The sequence below is a fragment of the Eleutherodactylus coqui genome, chromosome 1 (assembly GCF_035609145.1).
Source record: "Eleutherodactylus coqui strain aEleCoq1 chromosome 1, aEleCoq1.hap1, whole genome shotgun sequence".
NCBI classification, from domain to species: Eukaryota; Metazoa; Chordata; class Amphibia; order Anura; family Eleutherodactylidae; genus Eleutherodactylus; species Eleutherodactylus coqui.
In genome coordinates, this window is record NC_089837.1 from 473,564,201 (window position 1) to 473,579,914 (window position 15,714).

At 42.1% G+C, this 15,714-nt stretch overlaps 1 protein-coding gene across 2 annotated transcripts in view; it reads left to right on the top strand.

The window, feature by feature from the left end:
- STAC3 (SH3 and cysteine rich domain 3) overlaps positions 1-15,338 on the top strand; it is a 105,085-nt gene extending 89,747 nt beyond the window's left edge. For both annotated transcript variants that reach the window (XM_066584444.1, XM_066584443.1), the window contains exons 8-11: positions 4,606-4,709; positions 5,372-5,423; positions 8,778-8,915; positions 12,291-15,338. In XM_066584444.1, the coding sequence (XP_066440541.1) occupies positions 4,606-4,709; positions 5,372-5,423; positions 8,778-8,915; positions 12,291-12,389 (393 nt within the window). In that variant the 3' untranslated portion in view covers positions 12,390-15,338. The remainder of the gene's footprint in view (positions 1-4,605; positions 4,710-5,371; positions 5,424-8,777; positions 8,916-12,290) is intronic.
- The last annotated feature ends 376 nt before the right edge of the window (positions 15,339-15,714 follow it).

Here is a 15,714-nt window from a genome sequence, read left to right on the forward strand (position 1 = left end):
CGGGGAGCACAGGAAATTTAAAATCTCCTTGCTCCCAGCGACCAACGGTCGCCGAGAGCCTGGAGCATTGACGGGTGGTCTTGTTGAGCGGTCCCCGGTCACATGATAAAAAGGTAGCGATCTACCTTAGGCCGGTCTCACATGACCGGATAGGAATTACAGATTCCGCATGCGTCTGATCCGCGGTAATACGCAGCTGAAGCGCATTGGATTACACAATTCCACTCACATTAGCAGGTCGGAATTGTGTAATCCACTCGCAGAAAAGAGAACGCAGCAGGTTCTATTTTACCACGGATATCCGCAACATAGAGCCCATTGTGCTCCATGGTCACGGATATACCCGCAGCCCATACGCAACTACATTGTATACGGGCTGCGGGTACCCGAGTCATCGCTAAGCGACTGTGCGGGAAATACAAATTTAAAAAAAGTACTGCGAATGACCACCCGTGTGAGTAGGCAGTTATGCGCAGTACATTACGTGGCCGTACGCAGGGTCACAGCCGGGCTCACAGATGGGGTCCGCTGCGGGCTTCCGCAAGCGGATTCCACCTACGGCCATGTGAGCCCGGCGTTATTCAGACCGCTACCTGTAATACACAATTTACAAGAAGCCCCGAGAACGCTCGCCTTCCTGCAGTTCCAAGAGCAGCTTGTTGAGCGTCTTCTGTGCGAGACCGCCACACCTCATCAAGCTTACGGAGACTCACAGAGCACCACTTTTTACACCCTATACCCACCACTGAGGTCAAGAAATGACCCCCAAAAACACGGTTTTATTGCCCCATGTACCCATCCCAACCAGCCTCCGTAATGACCCCTGTCTTCTTAAATACCACACAGCTCACATTATTACTTTTATCTAAGATTTGGGGAACGCTGAAAAGGGTGCGGAGTGTGTGGGGGAGGGGCGGGGGAGTTTTAGGGAGTCAATTTTTATTTCGTACAAATGAACAATGGGGCCTTGAATTTATTCAGTTCTGCCCTGAAATCCAACCGGTGTTCCCTGCATTACAGGCTTAACCATGTGTCCTATAAGTAGATTAGGGCCACAATGGGTATGTTTTTGAACACGGGACAAACGGGGTGATCCATTTTGGGGTAAAGGTCTTCATTTCTATGTAAACTGTACAAAAAAAACAGTTTTTAAATTGACAAAATTGCCAAAAAATGAAAAACGTAATTTTTTCCTTCTGCTTTGCTTAGATTTATTCAAGAACTGTGGGGTCAAAATACGCAGTACACCCCTAGATGAATTCATTAAGGGGTCTAGTTTTTAAAATTGGGTCATTTGAGGGGGTTCTTTATTGTTTTAGACGCTCAATGGCTCTATAAGTGGGCAATGGGGCCTGGAATTTATTCCGTTGTACCCTGAAATCCAACGGGTGCTCCTTCCATTATAGGCCTAGCCATGTGTCCTTTAAGTAGATTAGGGCCACAAGGGGTATGGTTCTGAACACGGGACAAACAGGGGTATCCATTCTGGGGTGAAAGTCTTCATTCCTATGTGTGCTGTACAAAAAAAAACCCTGTTTTTAAATTGATACAAATGCCAAAAAAATGAAAATTGTAATTTTTTTCCTACTGCTTTGCTTAGATTTATTCAAAAATTGTAGGGTAAAAATACACAGTACACCCCTAGATTAATTCATTAAGGGGTCTAGTTTTCAAAATGGGGTCATTTGTTGGGGTTCTCTGTCGTTTTGGCCGCTCAAGGGCTCTACAAGTGGGCAATGGGGCCTGAATCACCTTCATGCTAAATTTCTGTTCTGAAAGCCATCAACTACTTCTTTCATTTTGGGCCCCGTTGTGCATCCAGACAAAAGATTAGGGCCACAATGGGTATGTCTCTAAACACGGGACAAACAGGGGTATCCATTTTGGGGTGCAAGTCTTCATTCATATGTGTGCTGTACCAAAAAAGCAGTTTTTATAACGACAGAATTGCCAAAAAAACGAAAAATCACATTTTTTTCCTTTTGCTTTGTTTGAATTCATTCAAAAACTGTGAGGTCAAAATGGGCAGTACACCCCTAGATAAATTCGTTAAGGGGTCTAGTTTTCAAAATGGGGTCACTTGTGGGGGTTCTCTTTGGTTTTAGCCGCTCAAGAGCTCTACAAAAGTGTTATGGGGCCTAAAACGCCTTCAAGGAAAATTTATGTTCTGAAAGCCACCGACTACTCCTTTCATTTTGGGCCCCGTTGTGCATCCACACATAAGATTAGGGCCACAATGGGTATGTTTCTGAACATGGGACAAACAGGGGTATCCATTTTGGGGTGCAAGTCTTCATTCATATGTGTGCTGTACCAAAAAAGCAGTTTTTAAAACGACAGAATTGCCAAAAAAACGAAAATCACATTTTTTTCCTTTTGCTTTGCTTGAATTCATTCAAAAACTGGTACGGTCAAAATGGGCAGTACACCCCTAGATAAATTCGTTAAGGGGTCTAGTTTTTAAAATGGGGTCACTTGTGGGGGTTCTCTTTGGTTTTGGCCGCTCAAGAGCTCTACAAAAGTGCTATGGGTCTAAAACGCCTTCAAGCAAAATTTATGTTCTGAAAGACACCGACTACTCCTTTCATTTTGGGTCCCGTTGTGCATCCAGACATAAGATTAGGGCCACAATGGGTATGTTTCTGAACACGAGAGAAACGGGGGTATCCATTTTGGGGTGTAAATCCTCATTTTCATGGGCAATATAGGAAAAAAATATGTCTTTAAAATGACATATTTGCAAAACTATGAAATTTTATTTTTTCTCCTCTAAATTGAATTAATTCCTGAAAAAAACTGGTAGGGTCAAAATACTCATGACACCCCTCAGTGAATACATTAAGGGGTGTAGTTTTTTAAATGGGGTCATTTGGGGGGGTATCTATTATTATGACACTCATGAGCCTTTGCAAACTTGGCTTGGTGCAGGAAAACAAAGTGTTCCTCAAAATGCTGAAAAGTAATGTTAAATTTGTACGTCCTATAAATGGTTAAAAAAAAACACAAAAGTTTTTCAAGTGTGCATTCAGAATAAAGTAAACAGATGGAAATATATATCTTATCAAAAATTTGTACAGTATGTTTGGACATATTTGAGATATTACAGTTGAAAATTTGAAAAAATGACAATTTTTTCACATTTTTTCCAATATTGGTACTTTTAATAAATATACACACATTATATTGGTCTCTTTTTACAACCAAATTGAAGTACAACATGTGGCGAAAAAACAATGTCAGAATCACTTGGATATGTAAAGCCTTTACGGAGTTATGCTACGTTGAACGACGCATGTCAGATTTCCAAAATTTGGCTCCGTCACTAAGGCGCAAACAGGCTTTGTCACTAAGGGGTTAATATCGCTTGAAATAAATGCTCTTTTAGTACTTTGCACAGTCTGTGTTTCTAGTGCAGTCCTGTAGTGCTTACATAGTCTTGGGTCTCCTCAGCCTTTATGGCGCATGTACTGTGGGAATATTCTTTTAGAAAAACTGTGCAGACTGACCCGAATTATTCACATTTGGTACAAATGATACAACAAGGCTTTACGATTTATTCTGGAAAGACAAAAATGTCATTTTCCTAGTTTTTTTGTGCAGTATTAATTGAAATCATAATCGATAAGGTAACTACAACTCATCAGCCTGTTTTAACAACCTTTTGCCCATCTGCAAAAAATTCTCAGACTTAATTATCAGTCTGGGCCTCAATAAATCCCAAATCGTCCACTGGCTTAGGGTGGCTTCACACGAGTGTGTTTTTGTGCGTGCATATGCGCGCACAAAAACACACGTTCATTAGAGCCAATGCATTCCCTATGGCGTGTTCACATATCCGTGTTTTACAGGTGCGTGCCTGCAAAGATAGGACATGCGTGCACCATAGGGAATGCACGCATTGTCCTCAATGGAGCCGTGGATATGTATACCTACCTGTCCGTCACTGCCGTGTCCCCCACGGGGATGAAGAACACATCTGCCGAATGCTGTAGATGTGTTTTTCATCCTCGCGGGTGACAGGGTGACAGATAAGCATATATCTGTTTTTTTGTTTTTTTTTTACACTAAAATGTTTGTTTTTCAGGGAAGAGCTTATATTTAAAGATCTTCCCTGAAAAACAATTAAGGGGTGCTAGCAGACAATTGCCTTCAATGGAGCTGATGGCAGCAGCCGCTGCTCCTTTGAAGGCAATGCGCACCTGCATACACGAGTGTTTTTGCGCGTACAGGGGTGCGCACATATGTACGCACACGCTCGTGTGAAGCCACCCTAAGTTATTTTATCTCTTCCTCAATGCACAGATACCTTGGACTTAGGGTGGTCTCACATCTGCATTGAGAAGTACGCTTTCCTGCGCCATTCGAGAAGCCAGAAAGGGGAATCCCCATGGTCGAATGGTGCTGGACATAGCCCATTGACTATAATGGGTCCTTCTGCTTTTTGCCCGGTTCCCCGTCTTTTGGACGGGAGATAAAGCGCTCCATGCAGCGCTTTTTCTTCTAGTATTTTGAGACTCATCTATAACAGAACCTCCGGCCTTACTGAAATTCAACTAATTATTGACATGATTTGCACTAATAATGTTACATTTTTACCTTTCTCAGAATAAGAAGCAACAACCTGGAGTACGAGGAGGCTTTATGCAGTCCCACTATTTTGTTGCTCTTTACCGTTTCAAAGCACTAGAGAAGGATGACCTCGATTTCCAGTAAGTATAAGCGCTTGCGTGTCTGCTCAACCAGGATTTGTCACTCTTACATATATCATGCCTATACAAGAGAGTTTTAGGTAAGGTTTATATAAAATTTTATCTGGGGCAGATAAACTGACCAATTTACACGCAACTAGAGATGAGCGAACACGCTCGTTTAGAGCAATTACTCGATCGAGCATCGCTTTTTTCGAGTAACTGCCTACTCGGGCGAAAAGATTCAGGGGGCGCTGGGGGTGAGCGGAGGGTTGCGGTGGGGAGTGAGGGGGGGAAAGAGAGAGAGAGAGATCCCCCCTGTTCCCCTCTGCTCCACCCCGTTGCCCACCGCCCTCCGAATCTTTTCGCCCGAGTAGGCAGTTACTCGAAAAAAGCGATGCTCGATCTAGTAATTGTCCTAAACGAGCACGTTCGCTCATCTCTACACGCAACTAATAATATGCAGTGTTACACATGTATTAGTGCAAATGTGGGTCAGGGAGAGTATCATTTCTCCTTAGGGAGAATAACGAGAAGGTGTGAGAAGACTTATAAGGCCATATATGCTTCTCTGGGAAATATGCAAATGGGAAAATAGAACAATACCTCTACAGCGCCACCTATGTATAAATGTGCGCTCTTATGAAATGGCAAAAAATATGATGCACTGTGTTTTATTGCAGAGCTGGAGACAGGATCACAGTCATTGATGACTCCAATGAAGAGTGGTGGAGGGTACGTGAACTGCAATCCATTTATGAATACAAAATGCAGCCTGATGACAGTCCTAATGTGGATATAATACATAATACATATTCATAACATTTAGTTATTGGCCAACTACTTAAATGGAGCAGAAGGAATTCTGGTGTTTAAGATTTGCCAGCCAAATGTAAATGTATGAGACTAATTTTGCAAGGAAATTACCAAATTAAATATAAGTCTATCAATTAAAATATTAAGTACCCTTTCACATCACTGTAATTATTTTCATTGTTCTGCTACATCACAGAAGCCAAACAATGAAAATATCAGAAGCAACAGATTCAGAAAAAAACAGAAGGATGGGCACTGCAAAATAATCAGAAGAGAGGTGCAGCTCTTGTACTGGAAGCAACACAATTGGCACATATCGGATTCGAATGGTGCCTGATGGACTCCATTAACTGTAATGGGGTGCTACAGGTTCTCTGCATGCTGCCCAGCATTTCCCCAGAAAAATAGCACAGCATGCAGTGCTATTTTATCCAAGAACTTGCCCCCAATCTGTTCTGGAGGCTCCGGTACAGATTTGAACATGTCCTTAAAGGGGTTCTCCCATCTCGGGAATTGGCTGAGCGCAGGGACCAATCAGAGGCAGCTCCCAGCTATTGAATGACAGCTGAGAGCTGCCTCTGATTGGTCCCTGTGCTCAGCCAATCAGAGGCAGCACTCACTCACCAATTCATGAATGGTAAAAGAAAGGAAGTCAGGGAGAGCGCCAAACACTTTTCAAATGTGAGTTGGTAACTTCTATTAACTCACCTGGCGCCAGACATGACACCCTAGGGTGAACATGTCAGCACCCAGTATCCAAGCAGGCATATAGCATTTTTCTTTTTTGCTAACTCATGAATGGGTGAGTGTGAGCTGCCTCTGATTGGATGAGGGCTGTGACCAATCATAGGCAGCCCATTCAGCAGACGGGGATTTTAAATCCCCGCCTGCTGAATACTACACAAAGCAGTTCAAGAGAACTGCTGGCCGGACGTGGCTGAACTCCGGCTGCAGCAAAAAGGTGAGTATACATTTTTTTTTATTTTTACACATTTTCAGGATGCTTTTCAGGGAAGGGCTTATATTTTAAGCCCTTCCCCGAAAATTCATACAGCGCTTGCCGGCAGCCCATTGCTTTCAATGGAGCCGGCTGTATTGCCGGCTCCATTGAATTCAATGGACGAACATCGTTCTCCTCTGCCACAGCTGTGGCAGAGGATAGCGGGCAGTGCTCGTTTGATCGGACCTTTTCGCTGAAAACGCTGCTAGGTGCAGATTTTTTGGCGAATCGCGTGAAAAAACGCCCGTGTGACTGAGGCCTCAGAAGTGTTCAAGCACCAGCTATCTATACTCCATAGCAGAGGTGGTTGCTTCCGCCAGCAATGCGCAGTAAACAACTTCAATGAAGACTGAGGCTTTCAAAGATAATGGGGAATTTTTGACATGCACATGCAATTGGCGAGTGCTTCATTTTTGGATTTGACCCACATTGGAATGGGGTTACCAAGATGAGACTATCCCTTTAAACTCAAAGAAACTTAAAATGTATTTAAAAGAAGTTAATTGATTGGATACTTCTAGAAACCCATGCAAACAAGAAAAATATGCTCTTGGCCCTCGCCATAATGTATGGTCTTACAGTTACTTTCCACAAACACAATTTACAACTGTTTATATTGTGGTAGATTTACTCTTATTTTAATTTAGACATAACTAGCAATAACGAGGCATATCTGACTGGGATTATGAAGTATGACACAGCTATAATACCTAAATTTAATGCGGAAGGAATATGTATTAAGCTTATAAAAATGCTAATTAGTTTCAAAATGTTTCAAACCATCAAAACTGAGAAGGTTGATATAAAATATAGCTCAACATAAAAAATCCAAAGCAAAACCGTCGATTAAAAAATCAGTACGTAGACCTTTTGTTATGAAGGGCTTCCAGGCTACTGTTGACTTTATGGGCTTCTTTGGATCCTTTAGTATGAAATTGGAGATATATAGAGGTGCTTTATGGCATGCATTTATATGACAACCCTATTATAGCTTTGTAGTAGAGATGAGCGAGCGTACTCGGTTCGGGTGTTTTTGCACTCGAGCACCGCTTTTTCAAAGTAACTGACTACTCGGGCGAAAAGATTCGGGGGGCGCCAGGGGTGAGCGGGGGGGTTGCAGCTGGGAGTGGGGTGGGGGGGGGGGAGAAAAAGCTCCCCCCTGTTCCCCACTGCTACCCCCCGCTCCACCACGCCGCCCTCTGCATCTTTTCGTCTGAGTAGTCAGTTACTCGGAAAAAGCGGTGCTCGAGTGCAAAAACGCCCTAAACGAGTACGTTCGCTCATCTCTATTCTGTACACAACTTTGTTTCCGGATTCCATATGAAAAAATTGTCCAGTAGACTCCCATTTACTGAGTTATTCTCCCCTAGAAATTTGCTTCTAGCAGAGAATATCTCCATAAAGTTAGCCGAATGTCAATGCACAGAGGTTGTATGGAGGACTAAAGGAGTCGTACAGGCTCTGCACCAGTGAGCCCTAAGGGTCTTATTTTCACGATGCAATAATCAATGTGGTGTTAAATATTCTGGTATAAAAAATATAAAATTATTGTAGAGGTGATACTTTTATTGGCTAACCAGAAAAATTATATTTGCAAGCCCTCGAAGTTCAGAGACCCCTTGATGACGTTGCCTCTGAGCTTCAAAAGCTTGCAAATATAATTTTTGTGGTTAGCCAATAAAAGTATCACCTCTACAATAATTTTATATTTTTTTTATACAAGAATATTTAGCACCACATTGATTTTCCTGGCTAACACGGAACCATGTTATTTTTGCTGTACATCATGATGTAAAAATCATTGAGTTCAAGAGACTCCTTTTGCTGCTGATTGATTCTCTGTCTCTAGTATAATTTTGTATTGCGGAGAGGAAGGAAAGACTAACTTAAAATAAAGTCTTGCATAATCTATTAGTATACTACAGGGATATCCTTGGTATAAACAAATTGAAGCATTATGGTGCAGCCTTAGTAGAACATATTGTTCAACTGGATTTGAGTTATGATTGACGTTATGTCTCTGATTCATGTGTACAGAACTTTACTTTTACTTACAGAAGTTCCACGCAGTGCGGTTGATAGTTAATCAGTGTTTACTTACCCCAAAGGTAAAGCATCTGGCTTTATAAGAATGCACCTCTCGCTCAGACCTTGCATCACGCTTAACACAGTTTATCAGTATTACCAGGAGTGTTCATTAAATTGTGGAAATATTCTCACATGCCATATGCAAAAAAGTAAAACAAAACATGTATTTATTTTTCTTACCTTAGGGTAAAATAGGTGAGAAGGCTGGGTACTTTCCAGCTAACTTCATAATTCGTGTGCGCGCTGGTGAAAGAGTTTACAAAGTTAACCGATCTTTTGTGGGAAATAAAGAAATTGGACAGATCACGCTGAAAAAAGACCAGGTAAGAATATAGGGCAAACCAAAAAAAAAATAGAGATTGAGCCTGCTCACCTCAGCCATGCTAGGATCCAAAAGTTCCATGCAATACACCAAAGGAAAAGGAAGATCCAGCACAATGTATACATAAAAGTCCATTCTTTATTGAATATAGCATAAAAGCTTCATGGTATACAACATCCATGCAGCTATAAATAAGAAGACTGGCAAAGAAATGGAAGCTATTTGTTACTTTCGTCCTGGACTGCTAACAAAACCAAGAGATGATTAGGTACTGGAACACTGAGGACTGACGTGTTGGCTTACTAGACAGGAGGCTAGACGCAGGAGCAGATAGAAATGAGAGGTAGCGATCAAAGCGGGGCACTCAGAACCCCTCGGACAGAACCCACCTCACAGTGGAGCACCCGTCCTGAAAGGGATGACCCCACTGCTTCCACGAGGACAGGTTCAAGGTCAGAGGGGAACCAGACTACAGGTAACTAGGGACAAGCAGAGACTGACAATAAATAAAGACGAGAACACAGAGGACAATCCAGAACACAGGCGCCAGACAAACAGGACAACTGAGCAAGCTGACTTGCTCACTGAAAAATAACCAGCAACTCCCAGCCAAGAAGAGCTAGGTTATATAGGGAGTGGGAAGAAACTAATTGGCTGACAGAGCTGTCAATCACCAGCCACTACCTCAGCTAACAGCTGCAGGACTAATTAACCTTAACTAGTCAGGAGAGAAGATATTAACCCTAGCTAATCAGGATAGAACCCACAGTAGAAAAGGTATGCTGGCAGTGACGTGACACTATTAAAACAAAGGCATGGGTTAGGGCACCTGGGTGGGCTTCTTTAATGAAGCAATAGGTACCTGGGCTATTGGCAGCTATGCATTGGTGATGACGCTGACAGAACTTTATAACTTAGATTGAATAATTACACAAATGCAACAAGCAGTGATACTTCTCACCGGACAGTGGTTTGGTGAGTAAGTTGCGGCTGGTAGATAGTCTCTGATGGGAGCAGTCATAGCAAAGGCGGCCTAACTCGGCTTCGCCAACAGCTAGTGGTGGTCTGAACTTGTTCCATGGCTTGCAAATTCAAGATGTAGAGGCCCAAACTTTTTCCCCTCTCCGGTCGTTGTCTCCCTCTCTGACTCAATGCTGCCACAACACAAGAGGCTGCGCTTCGTACTTCTCTCCTATTAATAATCTGCTCCTCTAATCTGCCAGCATCGCCTACACATTGCATGAACACAAAAGAACAACATTTTTAGTGACCAGGGCATTGCAAAGTAGTCCCATTCTACACTAGGACCGTAGCTTCCATGCGTTTGCTGGTCTTCTTGTTCATAGCTGTATGGGCACTGCACACAATGAAGCTTTTATGCTATGTTCAGTAAAGAATGGGCATTTTACGAATATAGTGCAGTTTTTTCTATATATACTGATTATACCTAGTGATACACAGAGTTTTGTCTACTGTAGTTTTTTCCTTATGGACTTCCCAGAAACCCTAGAGTTCCTTCACTTTCCTAGAAAGAAAAAGACCTGTGACTTCTACAATAAGGCCTTGTGCAGATGAGCATGCTTCTAGCGCTGCTTAGCAGCGCTAAAACACTCTTTATAGGAACCAATAGGTTCCTTTTAGCAGCGCTCACATGGACGATTGTTAGACAAGCTGGATCCGTACGCCTAACAAAGATAGGACATGCGAGTATAAACTCACATGTCGGCTCCGAGGTGCGTGCAAAGATAGGGCATGTCCTATCTTTGCTGCGGTCTTTCCATAGGCTCCTATGGGAGCCTTGAAAGCACGCAGTCTGCACCTCTGAGCATGTGAACGGGCTGCTTCTCGGAGCTTGAAGCAGCCCATTCACGCGATCTTTTAGCGCTGAAAGCAGTGAGACTTCAGCCTGCTCAAAAATGCTTTACAAAGCAGTAAATATATCAGATCTAGAGATGAGCGAACGTACTCGTCCGAGCTTGATGCTCGGGCGAATATTAGGGTGTTCGGGATGTTCGTTATTCGTAACGAACACCACACGATGTTCGGATGTTCGGGTTACTTTAACTTTCTTCCCTGAGAAATCATTTCTATATGTGCTCAATGGGGCCGGCGGCAGCAGCGCCAACCCCATTGAGAACATATAGAAGACAAATCCTTCTTCTCTGCCACAGCTGTAACAGCTGTGACAGAGAAGAACGATGTTTGCCCATTGAATTCAATGGAACCGGCAATACAGCCGACTCCACTGAATGCAATGGGCTGCCGGCGATCGCGGGATGAATTGTCGGAAAGGGGTTAAATATATAAGCCCTTTCCTGCAATTCATCCAGAAATGTGTAAAAATAAAAAATATATATATACTCACCTGGTGCCGGCAGACGGAGTTCAGCGCGGCAGGCTGCAGTTCTCCTGAACTGCTCTGAACAGCTGTGAGTAGTATTCAGCAGCCGGGGATTTAAAATCCCCGCCTGCTGAATAAGATGCCTCTGAATGGTCACAGCCTGACCATGGCCTGACCACAGCCTGAGCCTGACCAATGAGAGGCATAAGATGCCTCTGAATGGTCACAGCCTGACCAATCAGAGGCCAGCCCTCACTCACACCCATTTATGAATTCATGAATGGGTGTGAGTGAGGGCTGGCCTCTGATTGGTCAGGCTGTGACCATTCAGAACATCTTATTCAGCAGGCGGGGATTTTAAATCCTCGGCTGCTGAATACTACTCACAGCTGTTCAGAGCAGTTCAGGAGAACTGCAGCCTGCCGCGCTGAACTCCGTCTGTCGGCACCAGGTGAGTATATATATATTTTTTATTTTTACACATTTCTGGATGAATTGCAGGAAAGGGCTTATATATTTAACCCCTTTCCGACAATTCATCCCGCGATCGCCGGCAGCCCATTGCATTCAGTGGAGTCGGCTGTATTGACGGCTCCATTGAATTCAATGGGCTAACATCGTTCTTCTCTGCCACAGCTGTTACAGCTGTGGCAGAGGAGAACTTGCTGTGTCGTTCCCATCATTTTCTTGAATTGCCAAGATTTTCACACATGAAAACCTTAGCGAGCATCGGCGAAATACAAAAATGTTCCGGTCGCCCATTGACTTCAATGGGGTTCGTTATTCGAAACGAACACCCGAACATCGCGGGAAGTTCGTTTCGAATAACGCGAACCCGAACATTTTGGTGTTCGCTCATCTTTAATCAGATCCCAATTATAGCATTGGACAAGAATTATAGAATGCTTTACATTAGGGATTCCCAGAAGTGGAATATCTTTTCAGGGAGCCCTCTGCAGTATTATACAAGATTTAGCTTTATTTTTTAGTTTGGCCTAGTTCAGAAACTGATCACCTGCTCTGTCATTGATCCAGATTGTGGTACAGAAAGGAGAAGAAGTAAATGGTTACATTAAAGTCTTGACTGGACGAAAGGTGGGACTCTTTCCTGTAAACTTTCTGCAAGAGATATGAGGAAGACAGTGCAAACAACTTACAAATTGAAAGAAGTGGAACAGACGCAATGATTGACATCAAGATCACAATGACCTTGGAGCATTTGAGATGATTTTTCCTTACTGGGAAACAGAGCTTATAACCAGCATCATCTGGATGTTGGAAGTTCTTGACAACAAGTTCTTTAAGCTCTGCCTGGACTAAGGATGGAGTCACCTAGGTATCAACTATTCCAAACTTGCATAGTTGACTGGGTGTTGAGGTAGCTACATGTGTTAAGTCAATTTCTGTAAAGGAAAAAAAAAAACGTGTATAACAATTGTTTAACTTGTTTCTGATCAATTTGGTCAACGTGCCAAATTTATTGTTCATGACCTCTTTGAAAATGTACACATATGAATCTGAAGTATCATAAATGTTGGTCAAAATCCCTTCTCTTCTGTTTTGTAATGCCCTATAAATTCTAGATATTTTCTTACATCTATTCTCCATCTGAGTGCCTTAAGTAACACACAGAAAGGATCATATGCAAGCTTTAAAAAGATACAGAACAACGTTTCTCTTTATGTGGCCATGTACTATTATGTTAAGGTCGACACCTTAAAATATACAGGGTGGAATAACTGACTAGTTTTAAGATCTCTCTCTTACGAATTACATTATTCCTCGTCGTAGTTTAATTCCTGCTAGCTGTAGGTTTGTAGTTTTAATTAATCATAAAACTGAGAGCATGTCAAAAGTAATATAGGAACATATTATGTTAGGCTGAAAGGAGATATTTGTCCATCTAGCTCAGCCTATTAGTTCCTCAATGTTGATCCAGAGGAAGGAGAAACCCCCCAATGAGATAGAAGCCAATTTTTCTCATATAAGGAAAAAAAATTCCATCCCAACTCCAAGTCTGGCAATCAGAATAATCCCTAGATCACCGACCCTTCTGAAGTAATTAGTAACTATAACATGTAATATTGTAATAATCAAGAAAGGCGTCCAGGCCCCTACTGAACTCTGTTATCGAATTCACCACCTCCACATCCTTAGGCAGGGAGTTCCATAGTCTGACTCTTCTTACAGTAAAAAAATCCCCTTCTGTGTTGGGATAGGAACCTCTTTTCCTCTAGACTTAGAGGATGCCCCCTTGTTACAGTCATAGTCAGTTGCAACCGCATTCTGTCCTCTGTTGTGTTAATTACTTTACATAGCTTTGTATCATCTGCAAATATTGATTTTTTTTATACGCCAATCACTCCACAACATCGTTAATAAATATTTGAAAAAGAATAGGTCCCAGTAGTGCCCCCTGTGGTACCCCATTAATAATGGTGACCAAATCAGAGTGTCTACCATTAATAACTACCCTCTGCTTTCTATCATTGAGCCAGTTACTTACCTATGCTGATACAGAGTTATACGGCTCTTTTCCTTGAGGTCCTCCAGGATAGCATCTCTTAGAAACTCTTCAAACATTTCACCCACAATAGAAGTTAGACTTACCAGACTATAGTTTCCAGGTTCACTTTTTGACCCCTTTTTAAATATTAACACCACATTGGCAACGCACAAATCCAGTGGAATAGATCCCATCACTATAGAATCCTTAAATCAGAGGCGGAACCTGAAGCTCCTAGGCCCCAATGCAAAACTTAGAACAGGGCCCCCAACTATAATGCTTTATTCATAGTACTGGGCTCCCTATAAGGAGAAGAGAGGCCTTATGGGCCCCCCAAGGCTCCTGGGCCCGGGTGCAACTGCATCCCCTGCATCCTCTATAGTTACGCCCCTGCCTTAAATATAAGAAACAACGGTTTGTCTATCACATTGCTTAATTCCCTTAAAACCCAGGGGGGGAGGGGGGTGCCAAAGGGACCTGGTGATTTATCTATTTTAATCTTTAGGAAGCTCTGCACTTCTCCCTGAGTTAAACTGGTGACATTTAGTGGAGAGTTTACTTTATCACTCTGCATCTCATCTGACATTTCTTTTTCCTCCGTAAATACACTGGAGAAAAAAATTAATAGATTTGCTTTCACTTCATCACCCCATACAATTTTTCTTACATTACTTATTAAAGGGCCAACACTTTCAGTATTAATCTTTTTACTATTTAATTAATTGAAGAACAGTTAAGGAATAGTTTGACTTTCTTTGGCAATAAGTCTCTCTGTCTTCACTTTTGCTGCTTTTGGGCTCAGTCAGACAAGTGATTTTTGTTTTTCAGCGCATGAATAGGTGCGCTTGAAAAGCTGCTTTATTGGAACCAATGCTTTCCAATGAAAACGTTCACATGTACATTTTTTAGAGGCGCTAAATAATCATAGCTGCAATAGATAGGACATGCGAGTGCAAATGCACCTGTTCACACAATTTTTCTACACGACTATTCATACACTAAAAAAAACATGGCCGAGCCCTATAACTGCTTTTAACGTAATTTATTTTTTCCTTATAGGTTGTTAGTGCTTCTTTGCTGTTTTCTTTTTGTTGATTATTGCCCCCATTACATCTTTATTGAGCCACATTGGTTTTCTCCTATTCGTAACCCTTTTATTCTTGTAGGGTATGAACCACAAACAGTAAGTATTTAGGATGATTTATTATCTGTACTCCTATTTTTGAAAATTTTGTCCCAGTGAATAAAGATAAAGGCATCTCTGAGCTGATTGAACTTTGCCTTCCTAAACTTTAGTATTTTTGTAGCTCCCAGATACAACTCCCTTTTGAAAGACAAGTGGAAATGTGTTATATTGTAATCACTATTTACCAGGTTCTCTTCAACTTGCACCCCTGCTATTCTGTCAGGTCTGTTGGTCAATATTAAGTCCAAAATGGCCTTCCCTCTAGTTGGGTCCTGTACAAGTTGGGTAAGGTAATTAATCTTTAGTTATTGACAGAAACTTGTTACCTTTCTGAAATCCGCAGGTTTCGGCTTCCCAGTTTATATCTGAATAAAGTCCCCCATAATAATTACCTCATTGTGATTTGCTGTTTCATCTATTTGCCTCAGTAACAGATTTTCGGTGACTTGTGTTATATTCGGTTGCCTATAGAAAACCTCTACGAGGATTTTATTATTGTTTTTCCTTCCATGTATCTCTACCCATAGAGACGCCACATGTTCATCTCCCACACATATATCTTCCCGTAATGTGGGCTTTAAACAGGATTTTACATAAAGACAAACCCTTCTCCCTTTCTGGTTTTTACGATCCCTTTTGAACACACTGTAACCCAGTAACCTCACAGTGCAGTCACAGCTTTCATTCAGCCAGGTCTCTAACCCACTATGTTGTAGTTTTCCTCAGACATTATTACTTCCAGTTCATCAACCTTATTGGTCAGATTT